At 33.5% G+C, this 15,772-nt stretch overlaps 1 protein-coding gene across 1 annotated transcript in view; it reads left to right on the top strand.

Annotated features, from left to right (window-relative positions):
- LRP1B (LDL receptor related protein 1B) overlaps positions 1–15,772 on the top strand; it is a 1,457,254-nt gene that overhangs the window by 839,713 nt on the left and 601,769 nt on the right. Inside the window, exons 24-27 of the mRNA XM_063085362.1 lie at positions 2,676–2,873; positions 4,597–4,801; positions 10,974–11,138; positions 11,409–11,653. Coding sequence (XP_062941432.1) covers positions 2,676–2,873; positions 4,597–4,801; positions 10,974–11,138; positions 11,409–11,653 — 813 coding nt within the window. The remainder of the gene's footprint in view (positions 1–2,675; positions 2,874–4,596; positions 4,802–10,973; positions 11,139–11,408; positions 11,654–15,772) is intronic.

Below are 15,772 nucleotides of genomic sequence, written 5' to 3'. Positions count from 1 at the left end.
TAAGCTAAGAAACCATCGACTAACTGAAGGTCACTAGTATACTCCTATGTATTTTTCTAATAACTGTATACTTTTAGCTCTTATATTTAGTTATAAGATACATTTGAGTGAATTTTTGTATATGGTAATATGAGATAGGTTACAACATCAGAGGAAGGAAAAATTGTCTTTTCGAGAAATGATACTGGGGAAAACGGATTTCCACATGCAAATGAATGATGTTGGAACCTATCTCATACCAAAAATTAACTCAAAATATATTACAGACCTAATGTAAGAGCTAATCCAAAATTAGATATTCTTTCTTTTAAACAATGTGTATCCAACATAACCATTTTCTTTACTTTAAAAATGTTAATTTCTGAACTTTAAATTTTGTTAGTATTGGGCCGGCCTGTGGCTCACTCGGGAGAGTGTGGTGCTGATAACACCAAGGCCACAGGTTCGGATCCCATATAGGGATGGCTGGTTGGCTCACTGGTTGAACGTGGTGCTGATAACACCAACTCAAGGGTTAAGATCCCCTTACCGGTCATCTTTTAAAAAAATAAATAAATAAAATAAATAAATAAATAAATAAATAAATAAATTTTGTTAGTATTTATTCTATTGAGAGCTATCTGGAACTAGTTATTTTGTACATGTTTTTAGTACATTGTATCACATTGCTATTATCATAGTAATATTGTGCAGTAAATGCCACAGTCTATGCAATAAATGACCATAATTCCTTAAGTGATCACAGCAATATACATAGTTTTGCTTACAAGTCTACAGGTCTTCCAAGCAGTTCTTCTGGTCTTGGCTGGGCTTGCCTATACTCCACAGTCAGCTGCAGATCAAGTAGGTGGCTCTAACGATCACAGCAGGACTCTTTTCCATGATTGAATACTCTCCCATGCTAGCTATCAGCTCATCTAAGATGGATTCAGATCTTTGCCACATTTACTCACTCAAAACATATTTATTTAATGTGCTGGGCAGCTTAAAGCTTCTTAAAACAGGTTTGATTCCAGTGGGAAAAAATGGCAGGTGAATCCCCCACACCAAGGGTAGCTCGCCTAGGTTAGCACCCTTCTGAATCTAAAACCTGGTATTAATAATGTCTTGCCCTGGTGCTAGGTGTTAGGGATATAATAATGACTGAGACAGACAAGTTTCCTGTTTTCATATAGCTTACAATCTACTGAGGGAGAGAGGTGATAAGTAAGTACTGATTTTAAAGTGTACTTCAAAGGGAATAAGTAGGCTATGATGATATAGAATAATGGAGAAGAGCCTTTACTAGGTAACTGATTAGGAAAGACTTCTCTGAGGAGATGATATTAATAAGAAAAATAAACCTGGTTGCAATTGACAGAAACCCAGTTGAAGTTAACTTGAATAAATATAATTATATGTGTTGTCTTACGTACTCAAAGCATGGGAAATACATAGGAAGTCTGCAGGGAGGAACTAGTCTTAAGGATAATTGGAACTAAGGATTTGAATATCCTTATGACACAGTCTCTCCCCAGATCTGTTCTGCTTATTTCTTAATGTCTTTGTTCTCTTCTACTATAGTACTACAAACAGGCTTATTCAAATACAAGGATATGAACACTGACAACACCAGGCATAGAGATCTGTAACTACAGAGGAAGAGAGGATATTTATCCTTAGCCTGAAAATGTCTCTAAAAGTTTTTAAACCTATTAGCCTGATTTAGATCTCACATCCATCCCTTAGGCCAATCACTGTGGACAGGGATAATTATGGTGGCCCACATTCAGAGGACTTGTATAGACTTGGGATGGGAAAACTGGTTTCCCTAAAGTAAAATGCAAAGAGCTGGCAATAAAATGGAAATGGAGGAAATATTTGCAAACATGGGTCCATCCCTCAAAATGCATATTCACCAAACAGAGTTCATGCTTAGCTCATATTAGTATGTCTCAGTAATTAGTATAGGGCTTGATACATTTTTGAAATTATAACATAATTTTAGTAACTTTCAGGTATTAAAATATTCTTTCTTTTAGGTACCAAACAAACAAACGAACAAAAAAACACTTTAATCTCATATCTGGTTTCAAAGCTTCTTTCCTTTCTCCTTACTCAGGCCTGATCCAGGCTGAAAAATTAGTGGGGAATGGTTTGTTTAGTCATGATTCTCTTGGACAGTTGAGAAAGCCACCATTTTCCCTCTTATAGGGAGCACTCCCTAAGTGTAAACCCAACAACTCTTTTCACAGAAATTTTCTTTTCTTGGATCTTTCTCCTTTGTGGATCTGTAGGTACGTGATAGGCTAAAAGTGGCAGAGCTAGGTTTGCCACCTTTCAGCAGTTTCTATAGGGATGTTTCTGAGCTTTGGGTTGTTAGCTGAACTCCAAGAAAACACATATCTCCCATTTCATCTTCCTTTGCAACAATTCTTGTATGCTTTAATCAGAATCAGGTATATACAAATCCAAAGACTAAAAACACATTAATACCTTATTTTAATGAATATGCATTGACCCGTTTTCGAGTTTCTTTTAAATTTTGGATTAAAAGAAATTGCTACTTTAATGACAGAGAATTATATAATAAACTATACTTTTAAATGAATGAATTTTTACCTTAAGCATTTTATTCAACTTACAAAAGTATATAAATATTTTCATAGGCCTATTAAAAATAAATTTAATTTCAGATCCTTTTGAAGCATTCATCATCTTTTCAATTCGCCATGAGATCAGAAGGATTGATCTTCATAAAAGAGACTATAGTCTACTTGTACCTGGATTGAGAAATACAATAGCACTTGATTTTCACTTCAATCAAAGTTTGCTTTATTGGACAGATGTTGTAGAAGACAGAATATACCGGGGCAAGCTTTCTGAAAGTGGAGGTACATATATTATAATTTCACTTAATGTTTAGGGTATTTTTTAAATAAAAATTATGTTGTATTAAAGAATTTTGATTAATCTTTGATTTTTGGGTCTTTATCTCCTCTCTCATATATGTAAAACCAGAGATGTGGTGCATATGTGTGAAGATATGTTGGAGAGGGGAGTGGTAAAGACTCATGCTATTTACATTGTTTTTAATTGTGGAGTTTTCCATGGACTTATGGTGAAGAAACTTATTTACAAGAAAAAAAAGGACTGGTTTCTACATGCTAGTACTCCCATTTTTGTGATTAACTTTATTTACCCTTTGGTACTAACGTTCAGCATAATTCAAAGAAATAATGAAGAAATTGTTACAAAGACTGCCGATATGAGCTAAATATATTTTTGCCATAATTTGACTGATCTCTTTTGTCTGCACTAGACCTTTTTTAAGTAGCAAGGCTTTGAGATAAATATATGTAATATTTCTCTTGAAAATGTTGCATATGTGTAGTAATCCAAGGACAAGGTTATTTCTATCCAGTTTTTAATTCTTCTGTAGTCTTTGAAATTTTGAAAAATGGTAATATTTAAAAACACAATATAATTACAATGTTTGAATTTGTTTCCTGTGTCTAATTATAACATACTGATATAAAATAATGGATTTAAACCCATGGGATTAGTTGGTTAACTATTTTTAAAATCACACTAATATAAATTCACACACACACACACACACACACACACACACACACACACACACACACACAAACGGTGGGGGGGGGGAAGATATAACAACCACAATTACTTGAAGTTGATACGACAAGCAAACAGAAAGGACATTGTTGGGGGGGGAGGGGGAGGGAGGAGGGAGGGAGGTGTTGGTGATGGGGAGCAATAATCAGCCACAATGTATATTGACAAAATAAAATTAAAATATGAGAAAAAAAAAATCACACTATTAAATGTCTAACAAAAACACTAGCAATGTCATAAACTATGATGAGTTATTTCATTAGAAAGGGTGTTTTTAAAATGAAATTTATAAAAAAAATTGAAAAAAATTAAGTAGTGAATAAATAAGAGTATTGGTGGACATTACCATATTGCTTATTTTTATTCAGATTGCACTAATGCCTGTTTTTGTTATTTGTGTCCTTGTTATATCCTGCAAGTTTTATGGCCCAGAGGGAATAACAGTGTGATTGGGGGCTTATCTTTGTTAAGGTTAAATACAGTAATGGCTACGTTATCTGTCATGCTTTGAAAAAGAGAAGAAGAGTGCGTGCTGATCAACTGTAATGCATGTTGCCTCGGGTGGATTTTTTCTCTTTATTCTACTCCGGAAGATCAACTTCTGAATTAAATTATACTGATCTTAACCAGTGTATTATTATTGTTTCAAAAATCCTTTGATCTGTCTAAAAAGTCAGAAACAAGAAGTAATGAATTTTTTTGCAACCTCAACATTGTTATTGGCCTCAGAGGTGTTTAAAAAATTTGTTACACTTATACTAAAAAGAACTTACAATATTAAAGATTTCTTATGAAGAAGATTAATAATTCTAAATCTGGGACTTAGTCTCCTCTGTGCCAGGTAACACTTTGTACTTTATCTCTCAAAGCTGAAATAATGTTTAAGTATTTTGTATTGCTGATCACAAATAGGCCTTTTCCTTTGTGCTTAACACAGTCCTTGAATGGGTGCAGATGTTGGTTTCCCTTCTTTTGTAGGTGTCAGTGCAATCGAAGTGGTTGTGGAACATGGCCTGGCTACCCCAGAAGGCCTGACAGTAGACTGGATAGCAGGCAACATATACTGGATAGACAGCAATCTGGACCAAATCGAAGTGGCAAAACTAGATGGTTCCTTAAGAACTACACTAATAGCAGGAGCCATGGAACACCCCAGGGCCATTGCTCTGGACCCAAGATATGGGTAAAGAAGTTTGCCTTTTACAGATTCACTTTGGCATTAAAAATTATGTTTCAGTTTAATATTGAATTCAATTATCTCATTAATTAGGAGTGAAAGTGCTTAGTTTATGCATATATATACGAGTGTGTATGGATATTGTGTGTGTGTGTGTGTGTGTGTGTGTGTGGTTGTTATATACAACAATTAGTTTAAGTTTATTACCACAAGGTTGGTTTTAGGATTGCTTATATAGGTACCTTTAGAGGCTAGAAATTTCTCCTAAATATGGGCATTAGGCCCTATTGGAAACTGTTGCAACTTTTTTTCCGAGCAACAATTTAACAAATTTCTCTTTGCCCTGCCAAAGAGATTCTGTAATTGTTTCTAATGGTTGCTCATAGGACCAGGCATTGTTCTAAAATAATCACAAATGTTGACCTCCTCACCCTTTATTTTGTATGTTCTTGGAGTCAGTTTAAAAGAAAATTAAAATAAGCTTGTAGGAGTCCAGTGGTGAGATGTTGCCTACTGGGAAGTTTGAAAGACAAAACACATGATTCTGGAAAACAAGGCTAAATGTTGAGTAACTCACCTTATTGCCTCAGTGTTCCTGTGTGTGTTCCTTTGTGAAGGAGCAGAAGAGAGACCCTAGAATTGGAGTCAGAAGACCTGCTGTCTAATGAGAAGTGTTCTTATTTTTCAACAGTCTGTTCCTGAGATACAAGTAGATTGCTAATGACCATATACTTCCCACAGAGTTGCTAGCTTCTTATCAACAGGGGTTTTATCCTCAGCCTAACAACTATTGATGTGAAGTTTTCATGTCGGACCTATCTAAATTGTATCAGCATCTTATCTGTATGGGAGACACTCTGTATAAGGGAAAAGTGGTATTTTGGAGAAAGTTGTAATCCTAGCATGTATACCAACATGAGAGGAAAAAGGTGAATGCTTCCCAAATTACAAATGGCAAAGAGAGAGAAAAATAAACAAACAAAAAACCAGGTATATCAAAGCTTTGGAAATAATCTGACCAAACAAAATAGTAGATTTGGGAGTTGATGCTTCATTTTCTACAGCTTTGTACTGACAATACTTAAAATAAACTTATTTATCTCAGTTTGTTTGGGGAATATCCATCCTGAGAGGAGAAAAAGAAAACAGAAGCACAAAGGACACACAATCTACAAATACCATTTAAGTGAAAATACAAAACACTATTTCAGTGATATAAAAGATCTCCAGAAGTAAGATACCCTCTAAGAGATGAAAGTACGGAAAGCTAGTCTGTGAGTAGGGAAAACCTGATAATGCTTCTGGGAGAGTTATGGCTGCTATGAAATTGTGAGACAATTAAGATAATTACAGTGGTAATAAAATAATAATAATAATAATAATAATAATAATAATAATTTTTTTAAAAACCACAGGTAAAGGAAACAACACATATTTCTGGCTTAAGTGACCAGAGTTCATATGACAGTTCTAATTTATTCAATTCTAAGAATTAAGTAAAAAGGTTGACAGGTTCGGATGTCATGATTTGATAGGACTTTTATTATTAAGAATTATTTTATAGATGCTTGATATCATTAAGATATGAAGTTTATATAAAGACCTTAAAGCACAATTGTAGCAATTAAATTTAAAAATTCAGTGCAAATATTAAAATAGTTCAGGTTTATTGAATATTTTGGTAAAAAGTTCTAAGATTATTTTAAACCTGGACCTTTCATAAGGTAGTCTGAGAACATACAAACAATAAGCCTATGTGTGCACACACACATATGCATACAAGCACTGAACAGCAAAGCCAAGATAAACACAAGAAAAGAAAGTGAAAAATAATTTTAATTAAACTCAGCTTCCTATTTTAGTGCTAGTTGCAATAGAAACATCAGATTTTCTCTTATTTCTCAAATTATTCATGAAATATATAAGGAAGTTGTGATTCAGCATTCATAGGAACTTCAAAATGTTCAAAATTCTTTCAAAAATCTTTATTTTAGGAAAAATTCACTGGATAAGTTTTGAAAAATATGATTTCTTTAAATGTGATTCATATAAATTATTATATTTCTCACTAAATCATAAGCTTTTTGATAACAAGGAAGTGTTTCCAAGTCTCAGAAATCCCTCACAGCTCTTGCCTAATAAATGCTTGTTATATAAATGAATGGATATGAATAGACTTTTCATGCAACTTACAGAAACTCAAGAATATACCTAAAAGTACAAAGTATGCAGTAAAGGACAGCTAATGGGTAATACTGTACACTTTGTTTACAACAACGAATGAAAAGTTTGCAACCAGTTACTTTATTCCCTCAACGCGGCTGAGAAATAAACAGGCCATAATATTAACCCCATAAAGCACATTTACTTCATGTGAGGTTTCTATGGCAATCAAGGTCTTTGTGACTGTTTTTACAGACACCAAGTAAGAAGTGTTTTTAATCAACTACTTTGCTTTGCCAGCATAGAACCCAGTGGCCTTCATTTTCCATTATGACACACATCTGCCATCATGCCACATTCTTTCAGTATTCTGGCTTTTGACCCAGTCAGTCTCCCAATTGACAAGTTATTCCAATATGGTAAATCGGGAGTTTTAGGGAGGAGCCGTTTTTCTTTCATTCCATTTTAAAGCAATGCACTTATTGCTAAGGTGACCTGAAAGAGTACATGAGTCCCCTTTAAACATCAAGCTTATTATTAGGGAGTAACAAGCACCAGGCAGTTCAAACTCTACGGGTACTCACTTCAGTTCTGGAACTTTCATTGCCTTTATTCGTGTGCTACTGCATGGTATCTTTCTGCTTCATTGCTAGTATTTAGCTTTAATTTGTCATAATAACTGTACACTGCAGTAACAATTGCATTGGTAAAAGCAGATATAGTAATTGTGAAGATTAGTGAGACATCTAAATAAAATTTTAATTTTATCTGAGAATATTCTTAAATGAAAGTAATAAAGTCATTGTTGGTTTTACAAGACCTAAAGATTATATATAAGTAGCCTCTTTTTTTTTTTTTTTTTTTTTGCCAAGATCATTTATTTCACCTTCTGCAGCTTGACCAGATAGATGATAATGGCCCTTTCATGCCTGTAATGGTATAAGTTGTTCATGGTCCATTGACACAATTTAATCTAGATACAGACTAACCCATTAATGCAGAATCTGTAGATTGTAGTTTCTTTTTTAAAAGCAATTGTGGCTGAACATTTCCATATGTCCTGAGCAAAGAGACACTCTGTCTTTGTATACTTGAGGAAATAATGCAATCATTGAAATGCTAATGCATTTTAACCATATAAAAAGAAAGTAATAGGGAAAAAATTATCCTGTTAAAATACCACATTGTAAAGTATACAAAAGAATGCCTAGAATTTTATGAAACAATGATCCTTGAAACAAGTTTTAAGATTGGTTGTGAACTATCTTATGGCAAGGTTAAAAACACTTTTAGGATAAATAATTCTAGAATATGTTATTTTATAAAAAGTGTTAGAAATTTCTCATTTAAATTTATGAAGGATTAGTTCCACAATAATCACTGTAGAAGAAATGTACTAACACTGCTACATTTAGTGAAGAAATGAAGGGATCACTTATATCAAAATGCTGCAAAGTGTCCCAGGCCATATTATTTTTTCCCTCACTGGAAACATGTTTGACAGTTCATAGTGCCTATTGTTCTAAACATAGAGAATACAGAATTGTAGGGCTACTGATACATGAGTTGAACTTGCCATGACCATATAAGGCTTAAGTGAGCAGAAAGTTACAAGGGAGACACCAATTCCCCATTTGTTACTCAGGCAAAAGATGATACTTCAGAAGACTTTGTGTCAGCATTGTTCCAGAGTGTGAAGTACAAACTCATCAAATCTGGTAGTGGCTTATCCAATAGTCATGGGCTACCTATGACTATCAAATTCACTAAGTTTATTTTCAGGGATTAATTTTCCTTGTCTTTTAAAAATTTGCACATCTCTCCACTCATCCTTGTTTGTTGCCATATCACCATAAATTTGATTGAGGCTATGTTGGTGTTCTTTTTGCTTAAAATCTTATTATCATTATTTTTATTATTGATGCTAAGTGTAAAGGAAAGCTGACAAATAACAACCTGGTGTCAGTGAAAGATGTGTGAATCCAAAATTAATTTTGAAGCAGTACACATAACCATATTTCATATTCATTGTTTTCAAAAAAGACATTTAACTACTTAATTGAGTAGCCTACCAGCTTCATATTAAACTTTGTTCCATTTTCTATTTAACTGGTAACACATTACATTATTTGGGATTATATTTGCTTATAAGTTATTTTATGCTAGTATTTCCAGATAATTACACCTTTTCATATAAACAATCTTACCTTTATTTTATTTTTTTAAAATTTTTTAAATTATTTTTTTAATTTAAAAAAAATTAGATAAATTATACATATATGGGGGTATAATGTTGGTTTTCAGTAGTTATGTACAATGTGTGTTGGTTAGATCAGGATACTTAGCTTATTCATCATTACAATACACAATCATTCTTTGTTTCTGTTAACCAGTTCCTCATTAGCCTCCCTCCCTCTTCTCCTCCCCTCCCCTTTTCCACCTTTGCACATGGTTCTTTTCTCTCTTACTAAATGTTCGACATATTATTGTGAACAATCTTATCTTTAAACATTAGTCTTTTCAAAAAATGAGCCCCAACAATAAAATTTTTAAATGTCTTCTGGCACATTTAAACAATTTTTATGTTTATTTAGTTTTGCATCATCTACACCTTTAAACTTTTACTACAGACATTTTCAAATACACAAACTAGAACAAGTTATAGAATAAACTTCTTTGTACCCATTACCCAGTTTTAACAACTTTTGGTACATTGTCCTCTGGTTTGCTGTTGTTCATTTTTATACTTTCCCAGCATTTACCTAATTTATTCAAATATTTCATGGTCAAACAATAAATAAATTGGATATTGTTTTGGCAGATATGTTTCCACCACTACGGCTAAAGCTGTCTATGAAACTAAATTTTAAAATTATTATTATAAACCCATTGTTCGAGAAAGATTCTATGAGATGAATCCAGTCCTATGGTCTTTTGCCCTGAATCATATTCTTATGGCTTTATAAAATTAATCTACCTTCATATGCATGCTGTTGCAACATTTAAAAATTGATATTGGATTAATTCTCTCTCTCTCTCTTCCTCTCTCTGTTTCTTTAATAGTTTGGCAAGACTTTGAAAATTCGCCTTAAAATATTATTTATTCTCTATGACTATGTGTGCATGCATGCATTTACAAACACAAATCTTTTCTGTGTGCTAGTCATCCGGAGCTAAGTTGTTTACATCCATTATCTCACCTAATGCTTCCAGCACATGTGTACTCTTACAGTTTTCATTTCAGATGAGAAAACAGATGCTGGTGTAAGTGACAGATCCCAACCTGATCGCAAGTTTGTTTGACACAAAAGCATATACATTAACACTATTCAACATCCACACAGTTATTTAACAACACTTACTGAATGTCCAGTGCCTTAACTTGTGCAAGAAGTCTCACTCTCATCTGACTTCCCTGTCCACCGTACTCTTTTAGTACATGTACTTACCTGATGAGTTATATAATGTGTTGAATTGTCCTCTAATCATTTCATAGTTGTAACTCCTGTGTCCTGTAAATAACTATATACTTCTCAAAAATTGAAGTTATGATGAATACTTAGTCTACACTGTTCCACATTTACTTAAATAGACACAGATTTTTAGAAAGAGGATAGGTTTAATTTGAATTTTGTTCCAGAAGGTTGTTTCATTTTCCAAGGTATATGCTGTTTATTCTGCTTGTCATTTATCCTCCTTGTCCTCCAGTTTCAGTTTAAATATCACCTCCTCCAAGTGCTTTTCCCTGATCACTTTCTCTAAGCAGGTCACTCATCTGCTATTCCCTCTCATAGCAAATTTTTTCTTCAAAATATTTGACAAGTTGTAATTATATATTTATACATTTATTTAGTCTGTTTCCTCCACTGGACAATAATTAAGCCCCATGAGAGGAGATAATACATACATTTCTCTTGTGACTTTTCATCTAGCCAGTGCCTAGATTATAGTAGTGACTCAGTGAATATTTGTGAGGTGAACGACTGAAACAATACTGTTATTTATTTTTCTTCAGAATTCTTTTCTGGACAGACTGGGATGCCAATTTTCCTCGCATCGAGTCTGCCTCTATGAGTGGTGCTGGGAGAAAAACCATCTACAAAGACATGAAAACTGGAGCTTGGCCTAATGGACTAACCGTGGACCACTTTGAAAAAAGGATAGTTTGGACAGATGCCAGGTTTAAAAAATGACCTCTTTTCTGTATTTTCTTTTACTTTCCTCCGATAATATTTACAAAATTGAAAAGTCTCCTAACTTGCCGGTATGGTATATATACATATTGAAATTTGTGGTTGTTTTTTTTTTTTTTTTTTTTTTCACAGATCAGATATGGGCTCATAAAAATCTTTATAAAATATTTTCTGTCATTTATGTTAGTTATATGGCTATATCACTGTACAGTTTGAATGAATTTTGATAAACTACTGATGTATTTACCCTTCTGTAGGTCAGATGCTATTTATTCAGCCCTCTATGATGGAACAAACATGATAGAAATTATCCGAGGTCATGAATACCTTTCTCATCCCTTTGCTGTGTCTCTGTATGGGAGTGAAGTCTATTGGACAGACTGGAGAACCAACACATTGTCCAAAGCCAATAAATGGACAGGGCAGAATGTCAGTGTGATTCAGAAAACCAGTGCTCAGCCATTTGACCTTCAGATATACCATCCCAGTCGTCAGCCACAAGGTAAGTGCTTGTTTCAAATTAACTACCTAGAAAGTATTTTTATCTTAATCATATTATATTTGAATTACACAATAACTTCTATAAATTAACTTGTTAATATTTTATGTATATTATATTGTGAAAGCGGTTCCATTAGTTCAGGATTTTTTTCTTTCCCTTTTTATTTTCTTCTACTAAGAATAAATAGGAAAATCTTAGAAAATAAAGCTTTTACACTAAGACCTCTAAGTTTTAGTCGTTACTATTGCATCAACAAAAGACACTGCAAAGTTGTATAAAGTCTTCAGATTTGGAATATATTACCGAAATAGGTTGACCAGTAAATTAGAAGAGAACACCAAAGACACATTTATGTCACATCCCCCAACCCCTTTCCAAATAGTGACTGGATAGAATATCAGGAGAAGGAGTGGTGCATGAGAAAGGATGGACCGTTTGCTTGAGTTCCTCTGTTTTAGGAGAAGTGAACATGAGCATGTGCTACCTCTCCCTGTCAATTACAAATTTTGCTTCAATAGTAATCTCGGCCTTGATTTTCTGATCTTATTTCTCCACTCAATCCCTTCCAATTGTTCTTATCCCAAGTCTCACACTTTTTTTTCTGAGACATCATGGCCATTTGGTGTAACATCAGCTCATCTTTTTATACCTCTTCTCCATTATATATGCCCTAACTTATGGAAATTTCATTCTAATGCAAATACTGTTCCTTTTGTTAACATATTTTTATTATAGATATATGGTTCTCAGATGGACAAGTTTTCTCCTGCAGAGGATACATTTTCTCTTTTTTGCCTTCTTTCAGTATAGAGTAAGCAGATCTTCTAACTCGTTGGCATTTCTGGTTTTATGTTCTACACTTCAAGCCTTATTTTAAATTTATGTTATGCTATCTTCTTCTAGACCTGACTAAAAGCAATCACCTCTGAGGTCAACAGTATCCCATAGATATCTTTTGCCTTTCTTCAAGTACTTGACCTTTATTCTCCTTTGATACTATTTCTCCTACCAAAATTTCCTCATCTGTAAAATTTTCAGTGCTCTCTCTCTGACAGTCTGATTGAATCTAGTTCTGTTCCCAGATAGTCTCAATTTCTCAATTTCAGTTTTCTTTTAGTATTGATCTTTCTTTGCCACATGAGAGTTTCTATATGCCCTGGACTATGTGAGCAATTACTTTAATCCTTTCCTATCACCCTTGACTTCCTTCACTCTATAACCTGCAAAGCATGAGGACATTAAAAGGAAAAAGTATATAACTTATTTATTTTTGAATTTAATGAGCATTCAGTAAATGCATTGAATTTAACTAAATTTAAATGTCAAGCAATGTGCCACTAGTATAATGAAAAAGGTACTCTTCTATAAAAACTTCCTTCATCATGGAGGAGTATCTAGTCATAAGCAAACACTGTGGATGACAAGCACTTACAACACGTGATTGGTTTGGACATTTATAAGTGCAAAAATATTTACATAGCTATATTTTTGTCCCCGAGATTGTTTGGTATTTTGCAGAAATTGTAATTTTTATGTTTACAGCAATTGAAATGAATTGGACCATGTAAAATGGGTCTGTGTATTGCATCATCCCCCTCCCTCAAAACAGGATCAATGTATTTTATTTACTAACTGCACTGTCTGATTTGCCTGCATTGGCATGACACTTAGCAAATTCATACAATGGGAAGCAACCTGATACTTTCAAGCTTTCCTGACACTTTTGTACACATGGAAAAGAAGTGAGATATTCATGGTAATTTATTTGGTTGTGGGGAGTATTCTTGACATCTTAATTCAAAAGATGATTTATATGTAATTTCTTCACTTTGCATAAAATAAGAAAGATATTGCTATGTGGATCTAATTTAGCATATTTTCCTCAAGATTCATGGCAGATATTCTAGTCTTTATATATATTTAGAGAATGTCACCTATAAAGAGAACTTGCTATTTCCTAAATGAAATTCAGTTAAGTTTACAATTTTGAGTTGTTAGAGAACATTCTAGTTTTCCCCATTATAAGGATCACTGAGCATATAACAATCATTTTCTGTCCTGCTTATCTGCTTCAGTAAAGTAACACTTCCACGACTAGGGGAAAAAAAAGATGCAAGAACATATCGACTATTTTATTACTAAGGATAGAATTACAATGAAAGTGGTGATAAAGGCTCAGTGTTAACACAAGTGCAATAAAAATATCTCCCTGTTTTCTGATGGATAATAACATGAGGTTTGTGAAAGAAAAAGAAGTTTTAAAAATACGTGACATTCAGTGCTATAAAATTAAAATATATCTTTCACAAATTAAAGAAATAAAGGTTACAAATAGTCTTTGACATTTCCTAACCCTCCAAGTAGGAAGTTAATAAAAATTTTAACACCAGTTTTCTTACAAGTAAGTATTCAAGCACAAATTTCCAGTTTAGTTATTGGATACTTAAGCAGAATTTTTAAAAATCTATATTAGATCCTTTTGGTTCCTAATGTTATTAGATGGAATTAGAAAGAAACAAACCAAAGCTTAAACATATGCAATATGAAGGGGCAATAGTGGGTATTTTAAATCTAAATTATATATCTATGTAAAATACATTATACACACACACACACACACACACACACACACACATGTATAATAGTATGAGGGAGCCAAGCTCAGAGTTAATGGCACAGCCTGGGTTCAAATTCTAACCCTATGGTTTACTAATTGCATGATGTTCTCTTTATCATTAACATAGTTTTGTTTTAGACACATGATCCTCAACTATTTTTGTGTTATTGGAAATGACTGAATAGTTATTTGACCTCTCTGTGCCTGTTTTCTCATCTGTAAACTGGAGATAATAAAAGTATTTACATCATAGGATCTAGTAAACATGAGTTTAATTACCATTTAATAAAAACATATTAAGCATGAATTAATATGTGAAAAGTTCTTAGAAGAGCATCCCACAAATAATTAGTGCTATGTATTTATACACTTAAGTAAATTAAATTTGAGAAACTACCAGTTTCTCCAATTACATCATTTTCCTAGACTCCTTCTGTTAAAATGTAAGTTACATTACTTTTTATGAAACATTTTGAAATACATTTTCTCACATTTCAATAATTCATAATGGCCTTAACAGCAAACTCTTCTGTATCATATCAATTTGCTTCAAGAAAAATGCAAATAAAAATAATGAATCATGACTCTAAAGAGCAAAATGGTTAATCTGAAGAGAATCCAGTTGTAGCATCAGTCAGATGACTAGGCTACCAAATCTAACCTCCCCAAACACTCACCTTCCCATCGCATACTACTCCTCATGCATGCAGTGCATGGCTTAATAACTGAGGTCAAAGCTGTGGTTATGCTAGTAACAGTTATGCCAGTTGTTTTAAAGTTTATTTGATATTATAAAGTAGTACTTTCTTGTTATAGATAAGTTATAAAATGTAGAAAAACATTGAACAGAAAAAAGAACATACACCCATTTTCCCAGCTCCTAGGGCAACAAACGTTTCAATGCTTTTTCTTCTAGTTGCATCTCAGTCTGTTCTGGCTGCTGTAACAAAATACCACAAACTGGGTGGCTTATAGAAAACAAACATTTATTTCTCACAGTTCTGGAGGCTGTGAAGTCCAAGATCAAGGTGCTGGCAGATTCAATGTCTAGTGGGGGCCTGTTCCTCATAGATAGCACCTTCTTCCTGTCCTTTGTGAAAGGGGCAAAGAAGCTCCCTTGGGCATATTTTTTAAGAGCACTAATGATATGTATGAGGATTCCACCCTCATGACCTAATCACCTCCTAAAGTCCCCACCTATTAATATTGGGGTGAGGTTTTAACGTATGAATTTTGAGGTGACACAACCATTCAGACTGTAGCAAGTTGTTTCAACAGAGATATTGAATAACTAAATAATAAATAAAGCTATTGCTATTTGACTACTGTGTACGACTTATTTTTTACTTTTTCCCCTCATCTTCAAAGCCATCTAACCAGATAGTTATTCCTACATTATATGAGAAAACTAAGTCTCAGAGAGGTGAAGTAACCTGGCTCAGGGTAATAAATTTTCTCAAAGGCAACTCCCCCAGGTCCCAATGGATGTGGCCAACTCCATG

Source organism: Cynocephalus volans, chromosome 1 (genome assembly GCF_027409185.1).
Source record: "Cynocephalus volans isolate mCynVol1 chromosome 1, mCynVol1.pri, whole genome shotgun sequence".
NCBI lineage: Eukaryota > Metazoa > Chordata > Mammalia > Dermoptera > Cynocephalidae > Cynocephalus > Cynocephalus volans.
This window is presented reverse-complemented; position numbering and strand designations above follow the sequence as displayed.